Source organism: Toxorhynchites rutilus, chromosome 2, assembly GCF_029784135.1.
Source record: "Toxorhynchites rutilus septentrionalis strain SRP chromosome 2, ASM2978413v1, whole genome shotgun sequence".
In the NCBI taxonomy this organism is placed as follows: domain Eukaryota; kingdom Metazoa; phylum Arthropoda; class Insecta; order Diptera; family Culicidae; genus Toxorhynchites; species Toxorhynchites rutilus.
In genome coordinates, this window is record NC_073745.1 from 118,257,659 (window position 1) to 118,273,938 (window position 16,280).

The 16,280-nt window shown below is 36.7% G+C and overlaps 1 protein-coding gene across 3 annotated transcripts; it reads right to left on the reverse strand.

Moving 5' to 3' along the window:
• Positions 1-556: 556 nt before the first annotated feature.
• Positions 557-15,947, reverse strand: LOC129771209 (uncharacterized). Of its 3 annotated transcripts, none has more exons than XM_055774627.1 (8): positions 15,791-15,947; positions 2,977-3,277; positions 2,790-2,916; positions 2,582-2,728; positions 2,260-2,523; positions 1,965-2,193; positions 1,776-1,902; positions 560-1,717 (listed from the first exon to the last, which is right to left on the reverse strand). In XM_055774627.1, the coding sequence occupies exons 2-8, from the start codon at positions 3,091-3,093 to the stop codon at positions 1,577-1,579; spliced, it is 1,152 nt and encodes a 383-aa protein (XP_055630602.1). In that variant the 5' UTR covers positions 3,094-3,277; positions 15,791-15,947; the 3' UTR covers positions 560-1,576. The 3 variants fall into 3 exon arrangements, with proteins under 3 accessions (XP_055630604.1, XP_055630602.1, XP_055630603.1); XM_055774628.1 differs by having other exon boundaries at positions 1,573-1,717; positions 1,772-1,902; XM_055774629.1 differs by lacking the exon at positions 15,791-15,947 and having other exon boundaries at positions 557-1,717; positions 2,981-3,089.
• Between the last annotated feature and the right edge of the window lie 333 nt (positions 15,948-16,280).

Genomic DNA, 16,280 nt, shown 5'->3' on the forward strand with positions numbered 1-16,280 from the left:
AAGATATATTGATGTAGTTATGAGATATGGAATAATGGTGCATGTATATAATCGACTGTAGCCGAGTCTATGTCAATTTCGAAAAAGGCCACCGGAATAGCCTTCGAGGTAAATTTTCAATGCATTGACATGAAATAAATTGCGACATATGATTGTTTTGCGAGGGCAAGAATGAATCATCAATCAGTTGTTTCTAAAATTTCACAGCATTATAGAATAATATCCGAAGGTATAAGCAAGCGACTTATATAAAATAACAGCGTAGTTCTACGTCAACAATGCGGTCGTATCTTGGACACAACCTCCTATAATTTTTTAAATTACAGATTTGGATTGACATGAGGTGAAAAGTAAATAAACACTAGCACACAACAAGCGAGAATTCAGGGCCAAAGGTGGTGACCCAATACAATAATGCTATTGACGCCGCTACAACAAGAAATCGACACTAAAAGAGAATTACATAAAAAAAATGTTTTCCTTAAAAAAGAGGAATTTATGTGTGACTCCTTACGGAATTACATAGATTGCTGTTGTGAAAATAAATGAAAAGATTCATTTTCTAATAATTATATTTTTGTAAAGCAAATTGTTCCATGATATCGTTTTTATTACACATCCATGCATGCATTATGCCTATTAAGCTTCATTCGTTGAGGGAATATCAGTTTTCTCCAAAACATAAGCATATTAACACTTTTGGAAATACATTTTCATAGCAGATACCTCAAAAAAAGATTTGGCATCCTTTCTATAGTGCTTCGTGAAACATTTCAAGATTGTTTCAAAATATTCCATCACAACCGCTGACATTCGAGCTTGCTAACGAATCGAGCAGTTTTCCTCGATTTCTATAATTCCAGATTTTACTCGGTGTGATAGTGATAGTGATTGTATCGAATCCTCGATTCGATTTCTATAATAGGGCCCTATATTTTTTGTAAAGCAAATTGTTCCATGATGTCGTTTTTATTACACATCCATGCATGCATTACGCCTATTAAGCTTCATTCGTTGAGGGAATATCAGTTTTCTCCAAAACATAAACATATTCACACTTTTGGAAATATAGATTTATAATTTTCATAGTAGATGTCTCAAAAAAAAATTTGGGATCCTTTCTATAGTGCTTTGTGAAACATTTCAAACTCGTTTCAAAATATTTCAGCACCGCCACTGATATTCGAGCAGAGTAACGAATCGAGCTGTTTTCCTCGATTTCTATAATTCAAGATTCTATTCGGTGTGATAGTGATAGTGATTGTATTGAATCCTCGATTCGATTTCTATAATAGGGCCCATCGACCGAGTGATAGCTATCGGTACAACTGTCTGAGTTTTTCGAGTTGTTTGGTTTGCTTGTTGCATACCTTCAGAGAATTATTTTGTTATGGTTTGTGTCTCTGATATTTTCCTTTGAGAAATGTTTCAGAAACGCCTAAACTATAAAATAGGAAAAAAACAACTTTAAAAATAAAACAACATGGTTGGGTGTTTGGCACACTCAAAGATTTTTTGAAGAAATTTGTTTGTAATTTCGTCATTCATTGCTCCTCCATAGTTCTTTTCGATTAAATTACTCCATTATATGTAATTTCTCCAAAATATATCCATGTACTTCAGCCGTAGCGTAATTCCCATTGACGTCTATCATGATACAATCTTTTCTCTTCAATGTTGCTAGCATTTCGGCCTTGTGCATATCATAAAAGTCGAACTGAAAATGATCACTTAATTATTGCTTTTTTTGCTACACATTCACAGATCACACATACTTCTGCTGCAAGGACTGCTTCCTTAAATTTAGCCTCGGACTGATAACCTTCTTTGTTCCGTTCAATATGCTTACATCCGACTATTCTTCTCCGGCAAAGTCTTTCGTTAGTGTGTACATGAAGGATTCTGGAAAACAGGTCATCACATTACGATGACGAAAAATGCTATGTTAATATAACAAGCTATACTTTTGCGGAACGATCAATAAACTGAAAAGATTTTCCACGTCCTCAGCAGTGTTAGGGAAATCCACCATAGCCCACCCAAAACGCAAACAGTCGGGTTCGAGTAGCCGTTTCTGTACGATGGTCGCTATCAGCTCGGGTGTATGCACATTATCATCAAGCCCAAGTTCGAGTGACTTCTTGAAAAGATTATCATCGCTTCTCGCTCGGTCAATCAATTCTTTAACTGAAACTTTTCAATTGAAAAACGATAATGTAATTAGTACTTGAAAAAAAAAAATTGAACCAAAACACCAACCATAAACAAGATCCAAGCGATTCGCCAATAATTGCGCTTGGCGCCGTTTTCCGGGCCCGGGTCTACCAATAAAAGCAATTCGTTCGATATACTTAACGTGGGGGTGATTTGGTGTGCGTTCGAGTAATTTGAAGCTATTTTTCAAATCAATAACAGCGGGAAGTATTGTTTTGGTCGAATTTTGTCCATCTCCACGCATCTCAACATATCCGCGGATGTTGAATTGTTTCGTAACAACTGTTTCAAATGCGTTCTTATCTTTCCCTAGTGGATATTTGCCATATATAAGCTTAATATTGAGTCTTTTTGATCAGCCACATACCGATGAACAGTAAATTTTTATTCTCCAATCGAAACCTTTTCAGCTGAGCTTGAAGATTTTCCAAACGTCTTCGCGATTTGGGATGCTTCACTCGTATCACCGGTGACCGGTGGACTCGGTAGCAGATTTTTAGAAACTTTTCAAGCTCTGCAAACGATAAATAAATATGTGATGATTCGAAGAACGGTACATTTCTCAACTTGCTCACCAAGATCCGGCGGGCATTTGACTAGTATATTAATCTTCCTATATTTACTGGCAATTTTTTCAATATTACCCGCGATGAATGCTGAAATGTCGTCCGGGCGTTTCCTATCCAACAGAATCATTAAGTCCTGGAAGTCATAAGTCGTTATTAAGTGCCAAATATGTTTGCATGACCACGTTCTACTTACATACATGATCTCGAATATGTGATGTTTCTCGAAATATAACATCACTTCGGTTGGATAGTACACAGTGTGATAAATGTTGACATCGCGGAGAAGCTCGTTCTTGGCGAAAATTTCCATTTTGTGATTCTTTCAATTTATATTAACGAGATGACGTATAATAATCTATGTTTTAGATTGACAGAAATAATCTGTTGTTTGTAATGAGAAAGCCTACTTATTCATCCAAGGCTTCAGTTTTCACAATCAGGTGTTCTAACCCAGTAGGGTCCTTCCTGCGATCCGCGGGGTACACGCAAGGTTACTAGTTCATGAATATATTAGTCCAGGGGTTTTCAAATGGTGATCCACGAAGTTATAGCACCATATAGTGTTTTGAATATGAAAGAAGAATTTAATTTTTTATTCATCCTCTTAAGGCAGTATCTTAGTCTAGAAATTTGAAAAACGAAAAAAAAATTCTTCATATTTATGAAGTTTAGACATTCAAAAATATACCCTAGAAACAGTGGCGTAGTGTAGGGGGAGGGGTGGAGGCGGCGGTCCGCCCCGGGTTGGTCTGCGGTTGATGCATGATGCGTCGGCTGGCGAACCTCTGTGAGTTTTTTTCTTTTACTGCCGTGATGAACGGACATGCAAAATCGTTTGCTTGTGAATGCACCCAAGGTGTAGAATATTTTTTCGCACACATTTGGGCATTTAACTAGGTGTTCCCTTGATGATTTTTTATATCACGGAAAAAATATTTCGAATGTACGGAGGATTGCATAAGCTTGTCTTGATGATTTGAGTGTCGAACATGAAAAGAGATCTCAAACGAAAGAATATTATTTCGTATATATTTGAACAGAACGCTAGACAAGGTGCACCCGTGGCCGAGTGGTTAGCGTCTCACATTATCATGCCGGGTGTTCGGGATCGATTCCCGTTCTTGCCGCGGGATTTTTCGTCAATGAAATTTCCTTCGACTTGCACTGTGGTCACGCGTATTCTAGAGCTTGCCCCTCGGTATACACTCAAGGCGTGTTATTTGGCCTAAGGAATCTCAACTAAGCATTAATAAATGACGCTAGTTAATGCATACGTTGAGCAGCAAAAGTTCCACAGGAAACGTTAACGCCATTCAAGAATAGGCTAGACAATTGCAAGGGAAAACATAATATCCATTCATCCATTTATTGAGAATTGATTTAGATGCAACTTCAAACAAATGATTACCATGACAATGGTATGCCTACGTTAACCATGCGGTTATATCACATATATAACCCACTCGTAGTTTTTTTCGTTTTGGGTGGAAAAAACTGAAGATCTGAATAACGACATCCTTCAACAACTGGAAGTTCAGGGTTTAATTTTCATGAAAACCCGTTCGCAGTCTATCGACCGCACCAACCATATCAGGATCAAATCAAGGAATTCAGTTTTTGTTGAGAAAGCAGAACAAAAAAGCCGTATCCATGGGGTTTGTAGACAACTCTTTGGGCTTATGAGGATTACATGATTTGGCTAACAATTTATAGTGTGTGACATTATTAAAGCTGTTTACTCGTTTTTCACAGCTACAACTGATCGCTGACGGCGCCAGTGGTTGTATGGTTAGCGTAACAGCCTCATAATCCGATCGGCCTGGGTTCAATCCCAGCTGGCGTCGTTGGGATTTTCTGAGGCGAAAAATCTCTGGTTACGTCTTCCTTCGGAGCGGAAGTAAAAGAAGTTGGCCCGGCTCATGAGTTGTTGAGTCTGATAGGTAGGAACAGGTGGAGTCGCCTCCCTGATGTCGGTGATTGGCACTAAAGTGGCGGAAATAGGCCGACGAAAAATAAGCGAAGATAAAAAAAAAAAAAAACTGATCGCTAAGAAATGTTGCCATGTATCGTTAAAAGATTGTCGCAAACCCGATGGAATGCTTATTACACCGGATGAAACCTATTTATGGGGTGATCACAGCCACTGGAGTATTGTGCGATTCAAATACTGGATCAAGTGCAGATAGCTAGGTAAGATAAAATGAGCAAACCAGGCGAAAGACGTTCCGATTGGCTTATAGATCCGAGCACGACAGGGCCCGATTGGGTAGTAGTGTAGTGATACTCAATGATACGTCTGACAATGATATCAGCCGTGCGATCCGGAGACGCATTATCAATGGAAGTCGTACCTGCTATGGTCTTCAAAAACACTTGAGATCAAACAGACCTAGCAATCGTGCGAAATGTTCCCTGTACAAAACGCTCATAAGACCGGTTGTCCTCTACGGGCACGAAACTTGGATAATACTCGGAGAGGACCTGCAAGCACTCGGAGTCTTTGAACGACGGGTGTTAGGAACCATCTTCGGCGGGAGGATAGGAGGACGGCGTATGGAGACGAAGAATGAACCACGAGCTCACGTATCTCACTGGTGAACCCAGTATCCAGAAAGTGATCAAAGCAGGAAGGATACGTTGGACAGGACATGTTTGAAACATGTCGAAGAACTATAGAACTATAGAGATAGCTACGAACCGAGTTGATTGGAGATTGATTGTAAATCAGGCGTTATGAAGACGTTAAGTCAAAATAAATAAATTAATTAAAATTTAACTCGTTAGCGGCCAGGCTGTAAAAATATTTTTCGGCGAAAGTCATCGGTATATTATTTTTTTCTCTATTATAGTGACTTTCAACACATTTCGGCTGGTTCGTCACTTTTGCTTTTATTTTTGAAAGAATGTCGGGAGTAAGAATTGAACTTGTGATCTCTGCGTGAGAGGTATGGATGTTACTACTACGCCAGATCGCCTCCACAGTCATCGGTTTAATTTTGATTGTTGTCGCTAAAGAAATTTCCATTTTATAACCATTTATAACATTTTAAACAAACATCTCGTAGAAAAGAAAGCCTAGTCGAAAAGAAAAGTGCCGTACACAAAAATCTTTCGTGACAATATGGAGAGCAAGTTTTACAAGGACAATAAAAACAATAACAATGCACTAAAGATGAACATCAACAAAAAAACGAATGATGCGAGGCCTTAAAACTCAAGCTCTACTTTAGACATTAATTCCACAACACTACAACTAAAAACGAACGTTGGCCTGGAAATAAATCAAGTCTCACAACAAAGGCAAATCTAGAGAATCGCATAGGCTCCATAGCGAAGTAAGGGGACTCAGCGAAAACTAGACTTGGACCCAATGTCAAGTCTAAGGCCAACTATCTTTCGGGATGTAGATGTTCCACTAGTTATCATTAGTTGGATGCTGGATGCTTCTCTACGGATGTCATCGAGATTTGATTATTATGAACATCAGTTGTGATCAACGAAAACTTAACATTTCAAAATGTTCTGGTACCCCATACGGTTACATCTATGTCTCACCATCATCTACACCAGGGTTTCTCAAAGTCCTCGATATCGACCCCTTGGGGTCGATTTCGGTTTCCCAGGAGTCGACGAGGTCTAAACATCCACCCCTATTAATTAACCCAAGTTCTCATTTGAAACTTTCAAGATACTCTGTAAGTTGTACTACGCGAATCAACTTGTTATGAGAATGACTAATATTTTAGTAGAATATATTAGGTTGGGGTAAAACTAATCCATCATTTTTGCGAAAAATTCATAATTTTATTTGAGATATTTAGGATTGTCCGATTTGAGTCGAATATGCACCGTTTTGTTGTATATGTTATTGCCTTTTTAAAGATAATTTCATAATGTCTCTCTCATAGAAGTTTTGGTTCGTATAGGCGAAAACTATAGTGAACGATTTTCACAATCTTCTCTTGATTTCAGTTTCTTAACACAGGTTCGGACTAGATTTTATTACTTCCCAACCAACCTCCCGGATTTTCTGGAGAGTCAATATAGACATATGGGGCCTTGTGTTGTCCTGATGGAACAAAGCATTTCTACTGTTGACCAATTTTGACCGTTTCTGTCCGATCGCTAGCTTCATACAGTCCAGTTGTTGATAGATCTAAAGAGATCTAAATTTAGTGTTTGGCCATATGGAAATAAATCATAAAAAATTATTCTGTTCAAGTCCCACCAAATTTTTCACCGTTTGAGCTACTTCACCATGCTTTGACCACGATCGTTTTGTTGTATTGTCGTATGTGACCCATTTATCATCCCCAGTTACTATCCCTTTAAGAAATGGGTCGATTTCATTCCGTTTGGCCAATGCTTCGCAGATAGAAATTCGATCCATCATATTTTTTGTTCTAATCGGTGTGGCACCCAAGCACCGAACATATTTGTGAATTCAACTCTACGCATATTGTTTAAAATTGTTTTCTGGTCGATCTTCAGCTCCTGGGCTATGCTACGGTCAATTTCGATTGTTTTCTGTGATTTTATCGACAATTTCGACGACAGGCATGCCTGTGCGAGTTGCATCTTTAACAGCAAAAATTCGGCTTGGCTTGCATTTTCACCTTTATCAGAGAAAAACTGTAATATGTACCGAATTGTGTCTTCGTTGACTTCCATTGTAAACACCCTACAACTCACAACTGAATTGAACAAACGAAAAACAGAAAAAGGTTTTTTTAGTGTCAAATGTCACCATGACAACGAGAATAATCTTGAAATTGTTTTATCGACACTATACGATACATCGAACACTACAGCCATCTATCGAGAAAATAAAGGATTTATTTTTCCTCAACCTAATATTATTGTCGTACTTTTCAAACCCTTAACAAGGCTCATCGACACATGTTCATCAATTCGTACAAGATTGGAAAACCGGTAAGTAAAAAAGCATGAACAAGTTCTTGCGAGATAATGTATGTACAAGACTTTTATACCAGGGACAGACATACAGCTGTACTTGCGTTGTAAGAGTACAGCGTTGTATAGGTACTATCGCACCATGACAGACATACTTTGGTTGTACATTGTACCGTATGTCAAACTGACAATCAGAATTTTTCCAATTTTCACCACATATTTCAATGAAAAAGGTTTTTATTTAGCGTCTTAACTATCAAACACAACAAGCAAATTTCCGCTCTGAGTTATTAACTCAAAATAAAGTCAGTGAAAAGACTGTTTGCCATGTGTTTTGATACGATTTGTTCATGCTACCCACCACTAACCGTCTATGGCGCTGCACACAGTACAACTGTAGCCATGTACAGCGGTAAAATAGGTCGGTACAGGTACAGCGATTGTACCGAGTTGCTTGCATGGTTCTAGCGCTGTACATGGTGACAGACATACAATTTTCGAAGTACAACGCTAGTACAGCTGTATGTCTGTCATAAGTATTAGACACGTTTTGACTTGTGCTATATTTGACACATATACTCGATTTAATAGGAGGCAGTAATGATCAAATTGAAATCGAAACATGCTCCTTATATTTTACTGTATAACAAGCTTGCACTTAGGTTCTACATTCTGAAAATCTTATCTTTGAAGTATAAGTGATTATCATACCACTTCGTTCAGCCGGCGAAGAGTTATTAACAGTGTTTGCCAAATGATCCACTCATTGAAAAAATCACTTTCGTTCGTTCAAATATGATCTTTCAGGAAACATTTCCCCCAGCGGTATTCTATTGTTGTTATGTGCTGCAAATCACGACACAAAAGAGAACGAAACAACTCTGCATCGGCTCGCACTTCATTGCACACCAGCATGCAAGCAAAGCTATCATATACGCTTTCGGTGCAGAAAGCTTATTTTCTTCTTTGCCTCTAACATATGCATACCGCCCTCTCCATGCATCATGAAACAGCAGGATCGTACGGACAACGCAAAGCGAAAGATTCAAATTCAGCTAATGTAGCAGATACTGATTTTTAAGTCTCAGAGAGTGCAAACTATATGATTATTTAGCTCGATAGAGGCTAAGGGAAGGGTAGTCAGATTGTATTTTCCATTTTTAACGCCTCTATCCCTTGAAATGTGTATATTCATATAGACCGCATAGTTTTACTAGCATTACCCTAAGATAAGATCAGACAATAGGAGGTCTTTTACGGACCAAATTTCTGTCAGATACGGACCAAATTTCTGTCAGTCGTTCTGATTTCTGATTGGTCGATTTCGATAAATTTTGTAAACAAAGTCGATTTTTCCAGTGTTGCCAATAAAAATAAATTACGTTGGGTTTGTATTGAATTTAGAAAAAAAATGAATTTAATTGATATTACGATACTTAGTTTAGAGGAAATGTGAAGGAATTGTATACACGTTTTACCTAATTATTTTGTTACTATATTTTGATTGAATTGAAAAATTTATATATATATATATATATATATATATATATATATATATATATATATATATATATATATATATATATATATATATATATATATATATATATATATACATCCATTTCATGTCAAACCGATATAGTGCTCCTCAGATTTCCATGAAAAGTGGTAGTTTCTTTCTTTATTGCAAAATATTAGACCCGTATTTTTTATTTTTTCGTTAGGGTGACCTTTTCTTATTTTAGGGTGGTCCGAAAAATCATTTTTTTCAACTTTTTCCTAAAAGTGCCTTTTTTAAAAATTCATAACTTTTGAATCACTGAACCGATTTAGATGATCGATATATCAAATTGAAGCCAATTAATCTTTTTTGGAAAAATATTAGGCTTGCCAAGAAATCGAATTTTGTTTTCGTAACTATTGATTGTAGTTGTTTTTTGTTATTTTTATGTTTTTTGTTTTTATGTTTTTATATTTTATGTTTTTTCTTGAAAGCTGAGGATTTATTACATAACATATCTCGATATCAGATAGGCTTTTTTGTGTTTTTGAGTGACTTTTCAAAGTTAACCGGTCGTCCGTAAAATCATTTTTCCACTCTTATCCAAAAATAATTTTTTGCAAAAATTTATTACATTTGAACTACTGAACTGATTGAGATGATCGACATATTAAATTGAAGCCAATAAGCCAATTTTTTTTTTTGAAAAAATATCACACTTACCGGAAAGATAGGATTCTAGTCGCATAGGTCTTGTCTAGTCACATAAGAATATTGAACGAAGACTTAAAACATGTTAAATTTACAAAATAATGACTCTAAAACGAAAAAAACACCTCTCTAGAACCCTCTTTCCAAGTTCAATAATTTTTTTCAATATTTTTTCTATTAAAAATCTACCTCATTGGCTTCAATTAGATTTATTGATCATCTGAATCGGTTCAGAGGCTCAAAAGTTATGATTTTTTGAAAAAGTCATTTTTGGGAAAAAGTGGAAAAAATGAGTTTTCGGACAACACTAAAATGGAAATGGACATAAGTTTAGTTTAATAATAATCTATTTGGTTTCTGATACTAATATATTTTATTTCTACCATGCCATGCTCCTGCTATCAAATTTTCGTTTCCTTGTTTTTTTGTTTTCTCCGCTTTTTAAACGAAAAGATATAAATTTTTTTATAATGTCATTCCTTGTTTTTTCACAATGGAATAAAGTGGATGGCAAAACATACATTTCTCCTGCCATTTTCTTCGGCAAATCAGCTTCGTTAGGTTCCAAATGCGATTTCATATTTCGGAATAGAATTTCCATTGCTAAGAAGAAATTAAAAGTCTCATCATTCACTATGCAGATGGGAGAGTTAGAAGCTGTAGCTCGCAAATATGAAAAAAGAGACGGTTGATACAATCTAGGTTGTGTTTTGCTGACTACCAATCTCTTGTTACACTGCTGACATGTTCTTTCCCGCTGAATAATTTTTTTGATGATGAAACCAGCTATATAGAACAACGAATTTTGTTCTGTTCTGTCGAGAAAAGTTTTCGCTTCATCGACGGTGTACTCATAGTCGAATTCAATATTCATATCATCCACATTATCACTAGAATTAGATGAAGCTGAAATTCGATATGATGTCGATGCTGCTTCATTGTCCATCAATTTCTGGGCTGAACATTCTTCACGCCGCTTTGATAGCAAATCTATCAATCCAATAAGATGTTGTTGTGTATCGGCTGTATACGAAGCATTCGGTACTACGGTCATGTATTGCGAAAGAGTCACAATTTTCAAGTTATTGCTGAATTGCAATGGAGTTGGGCGTCGTTGCTTTGCACGAATCAATGAGAAAAGACTCTCAAGACAATCTTGGACGAACCGCGATGTAAATATTTGTGGGTGTCCTTCATGCAAAAGCCGATCTGTCAACCTCCCAATTGCATTCGTGCAAACGATTACACTTGTTTGCCATGGTTTCCAATGTCCGTGTCCTACTTGGAGATCATACATTAACCGCACCATGGTCTTCAGATGAGCGATATCCTCGTCATATTTCATAGGATCATTCAAACAAAATACTTTTTCTTCTGCCCTATTATTGATAAGCTCGAACCATCGAGCAAAGTCTTCTATTAAGCATGCGGTAGTAAGAAGCTCCGGTAATTCTCGTATTTCCGCATGAAACTTCAATGCTGCAGCCACCGTCCTGTTGCAATATTTTGTTGCGTTGCATACTTTCATTTTATCTATTGAAGATGTTCTGTTGTCAAAGCACACATCCGAGGCCGTTAGTCTGTGACAAAGCCGCAACGTGTTGTTTATTTCGGAGTTCACGATTGTGGTTAAATGGTCTCGATGAACAATATTGGATGTTAGCTTTTTTTCACGAACATACCAATCCGGAACTTTCAGGTAGACATTGTTCAACCAGCCATGTACTGTATTTTTAAATACGTGTACGGGATCGGGTATGATCTCTAGCATTCTGTTCTCAGCGTTTGGATGAGGTATCGCAGCATTTAATGTCTCATTTTTGCGACGAATATCGATCCCCAAATCCTTCCACATGCGCTGGTTTTCGGACCCGGAATCTGTTGTTATAAAATGGACACGCAAACTGATTCCCTCTGCTCTTGAAACTGCAGACAATACAGCATTCTTCAAAAACTCTTTTTGTATAGAGTTGCCGGTGTACTCGAAAGCAACCACCTGTTTCCAGCGCGCTGCGATTCCAACTAGCATGAATACCAAAGCTTTACAGGCTAAAGTTTGGGACATAGGAAGCGTTGTTGTTCCAACAAACTGCTTCGTATTTTGGCAAAACTCATTTGCCTCGTCTATGCTCATTTCGTCTAGAACCAATCCGCAGTCCTTTTCTTCAACCGACATTGTGGAGACTTTATGTTGTAGCAGCTCGAATATATCTTCAAGAATACCTACAAAATATCATTTCATATATTAACATGCGATGAGACATATGATTATAATTACATACCAGGACTGAAACGAACTCCTTCAATTTGGCGAAGTAGAGTCCTCGTGGATGGGAACGGGAAGCCTTTTTGAATAAGCTTGTCGTATCCACCTTGACATGCAAACCGAATTTGTAAATTTTCCGTAATCGTTTCATTGGACCAACGTTTCACTTTTTTAACCTCTCCTGTTAATAGCTTAATTTGATCTTCTCTGAAAAGCTTCTTCAAGGGTTGTTTTCCACGAATTCTCGAGGTCAGATATCCGCATTTTTTCTTCCATTGTTTTACAATTCTATTAACGGTTACATCAATATAAAATATTAGAAAATAACATATTTTTTGACACACTACCTTTTCAGCTTGGAAATTTGATGTTTCAAACGAAATATTTCTTCCTGTAGTTGTTTATCTCCTTCATATACGTCAACCAAATCATAATTGTTCTCAATACTTTGTATCTCTTCCCATTCCTCATTCGCGGATGCAGCTAAGGTCGGAATTTTCGTAACTCCATTTTCATTGTATTTCCCATCAACAAAATGAGCCTGTATATATACTAGTATTAGGATATGTTTTAGAATTAGTTTTTAATACTTACGCTACATATTCTTGTGCTTGATTTGATTTCAAAGAATGGAACTTCTAATTCACTGTTCACGCAAAATCGAATCCATTCTTTCCGAATATTTTTGTCTTGAGGGAACCGATAAAATTTATACTCAGGATGAGTATCCGTCCTTCGCTCACAATTTAAGGCTTTACACTTCATTTTTATTTTTGAATTACGTTTTGTATGAATAAAATGGCTTCCTAACGTTGTTTTGGTTGTATTCCTGCTCATATAATAAGATAGAATGTTTTGGTTCAGACAATGAGAATCTGCATAACGCTGTAACGGTTGTCAGATTAGATTTATTTGCTAAAAAAAATCCCAAATTTGTTTTGGAAACGATTATATTATAGATATGGGTATTTAAAAGACTTATTTTATCCTTTTAAAGCATATTTTTGAGATTGTCTATTTGAAAATATGCAATAATCATTGAATTCGCACCAACCAAATGTTACGATTCTTTAAAATAGAAATTTGAAAAATCCGATATTTTATAATATTTGGCAGCTCTGGCATCTTCATGTCATGGCTTCCTTTTTGGACGACGAAGAAGAGTAAGAAGCCAGTTGTCTGGTCTTGTCTTAGGATATATGCGGTTCAAACTTGTATGCAGGCTTCGAAAATGGTATGCGATGTTTGATACAGATCGGATATGCAATCAACAGTCTTCGTTCCTCTCTCAGTTTAATCACTAAATATTACACAAGTGATTACTGACATTCATACAAGTATCTGAATGATCCTCTCATATTTGGTTATATGTTCGTGAGAGTTTACTTGCATGACACATTGTGTATCATTCGATTTTGATCGAAATCCAAACACTGGTTATTAACGATCAAAACCTTGCACCTCCGACGTTTGTTTCTGAAGCTTTTAGCTCACACGCCCGTACAGAAATGAAAGACGTAATCCTATATCAAAATCCATGCCAAAGCATGCTTACTGTGCAGTTTTCTTTGTGCATATTGTGAGAACGCTTTGCGAAGCTTCACCGGAGCTTGAATGATAATACACTCAGATAACGAAGTGATTACGAAGCTGAATAAAGTGAAAACTAAAGTGTAGTGATTGAAAAAGAATTTTCAAAATGCTTAGTTTACCTGGGCGTAGCGTAACCAGGGCTCTGCATAGTCATAGTCAACTGAGGATAGTCAGCTGACTATCTGACTGACTATATCCGTATTCAGTTGGTAATGACTTTTGGCTTCTTCACGCAGTTTCTCCGCCAAAACGATTAACTAACATACTTTTTGACTGTTTATGATAAAATAATAGAGTAGATACCAAAACATGTTTCAATATTTTTCTATTTTTTTTTTTTCAAATAACTCCAGGAAACTTGTTACCGAAAAGTTATAAATGTTCGATTTTTATTGTTTTCTTTTTTCGCGACGACGGATTTTACTAAGGATTGAGGATATCCTAAATTTACAAATTCCTCAATGAATAATAAATCGCTACAATATCACAGCCATGGTAGAAACCAATGTCGACGATGCAAGAAGAGTTCTTCACTTTCTGCACAGATGAGGAGCTTAACACGTTGACTGCCACGTCAGTCACCGGTGACTGACACCGACTTTTGACTGACAGCATAACATATGAGGGACTTAGAATGCAAGGGGTGTAAGTGACTTGATCGATTTCTCTTCATCAACTTTTTCTTTAGTTAATAAATCAACTGTAAAAATGTTCCAAATTAAGTTTGCAATATAATTCGATAGTTGAGGTTCTGATCTATCTTCCACATTGTCAAATACAGCTGGGAATGTATTTGCAGCTATGTTATGACCAAAAGAGAGAGTCGATGTAGAGAAATCGATCAAATCACTTACACTCCTTTCATTCTAAGCCCCTCATATGATAGTAGAGGTAACTAATATAAGCATATAGGCTTTTAAACATTCCCTTTCGAACAAAAATACCTTCCACTACGATAAGAAACGATGGCCTTAATACGTTAAAAAATTTCCATAGAGTCGCTATAAAACCGTGGCACTCAACGTGTTAAGCAGAAGCTCAACCAATGCTTTCAGAAGTTCTGGTTGCATTACTCTTGATATTCACCGAATTTAATGTCTATTTACTTTGTCGATTTTTTTTTGAGAAAATGATGTCAGGTCACTTAACCCTTTAAAAGACAGTGGTAATTATATTGTCACACATAATAATATTCTTTTCACCTCACTTGGAATGTTATTTCAATATTTTGGTTACCCAAAGACTTCTAAAGGTATCTGGCAATACTCCAATTTTTTTGAGGTTGCTAGAAATTTACGATATTAATTTGCGATTTTTTTATGTAGAAAAACCGCGATTTTAGAGCACCGACAGCAAATTCTGTTTAAATTCGTTGTAAATGCAACAAGTTGATTTTCACTGTTTCGTTTCCGGTTTTCATGCGTTTTTTTTAAATTTTCATGCAGTTTTTTCCAATAAAACAAATGGTGTATTTGATGAAAAATTAAAATTTTCAATATTTTCTTTATAAGTTTTATATATAAAAAAAAATTCGCTGCACTAGAAATATTGTTTAAATTTATGCATAACCAAAGGCGCAATTAAGTGAGATTACAAGGCAGCGACAGTGTTTTTGGGTTTAACGGACAGGGGCAACTATACTGTCACCCTTTTTCAACTGTTTGAATAGTTTTTTTTTATCAAAGTAAATATGTGTTCTTCCTCATGTAAGGATTATGTTCTCTGAAGTTTGAGTCGATTCCCTGCCTAGTTTCCACGGCTTTCTAAAGGGTTAGTCAACAGCAAAGTTTTTCAATTGTTAAGTATTTCATATGATTGAAGAAGTTTAGCTATAGGGATCTAAGGTATCACTTCAGTCTGGAAAAGGGGTCTCTTGCCCAAAATAGTTTGAGAACCCCTGATCTACACACATCCATTCAAATATAATCTAGGAGATGCTAAGGATAAGTCGATGAAACTAATTTCCACTTGGCACAATGAAAACCTTTGAATATCCTATTAAATATCTTGCATATCACTTACCACTGTTGATTGCACAATATTTGTTTTTCTGTTCATTGAGTAACACTCTTCAAGTTGACTGATATCCTGCTGATATTCCAAAAAATGGTACGACTTGGATTATCACACCGCCATATAATAAACTCTTCAGCGGATGCACAAGCAATGATTAAACCGGTTGTTGTTCGTCAAATGCCACTTTGCAATCAAACAACTCGCTGATTTTCTTTCACCACGCAGCACCGCCATTGCGCACTGCTCGTGTGGTGAGTTTCAAACCCCCACATACGAATGCAAAAACCTAGCTTGCCGGAGATTGGTGGGCTCGACTCGTATGCCACGCCCCTTCCGTCAATCATTGCAGAAAGTTTATCTTTTTCCATTACTCCTCCCGAGCCGTTTTCCACCCCATTTCACGGTGCTGCCTCCAGATGCAAAACGATGCAAATTGTGTTTTTAATTGGTATTGAAATGTTTCGTAAATAGAGGCTATGATGCCGCTTTTAGAGAC

Bases quoted from the DNA above. Each gene is read 5' to 3' on its own strand.
- LOC129771209 (XM_055774627.1), bottom strand. From the start codon at position 3,093: ATGGAAATTTTCGCCAAGAACGAGCTTCTCCGCGATGTCAACATTTAT. The intron at 2,917-2,976 runs GTAAGTAGAACG...TATGACTTCCAG, and splicing joins ACATATTCGAGATCATGTAT to GACTTAATGATTCTGTTGGA. The intron at 2,729-2,789 runs GTGAGCAAGTTG...TATCGTTTGCAG, and splicing joins CAAATGCCCGCCGGATCTTG to AGCTTGAAAAGTTTCTAAAA.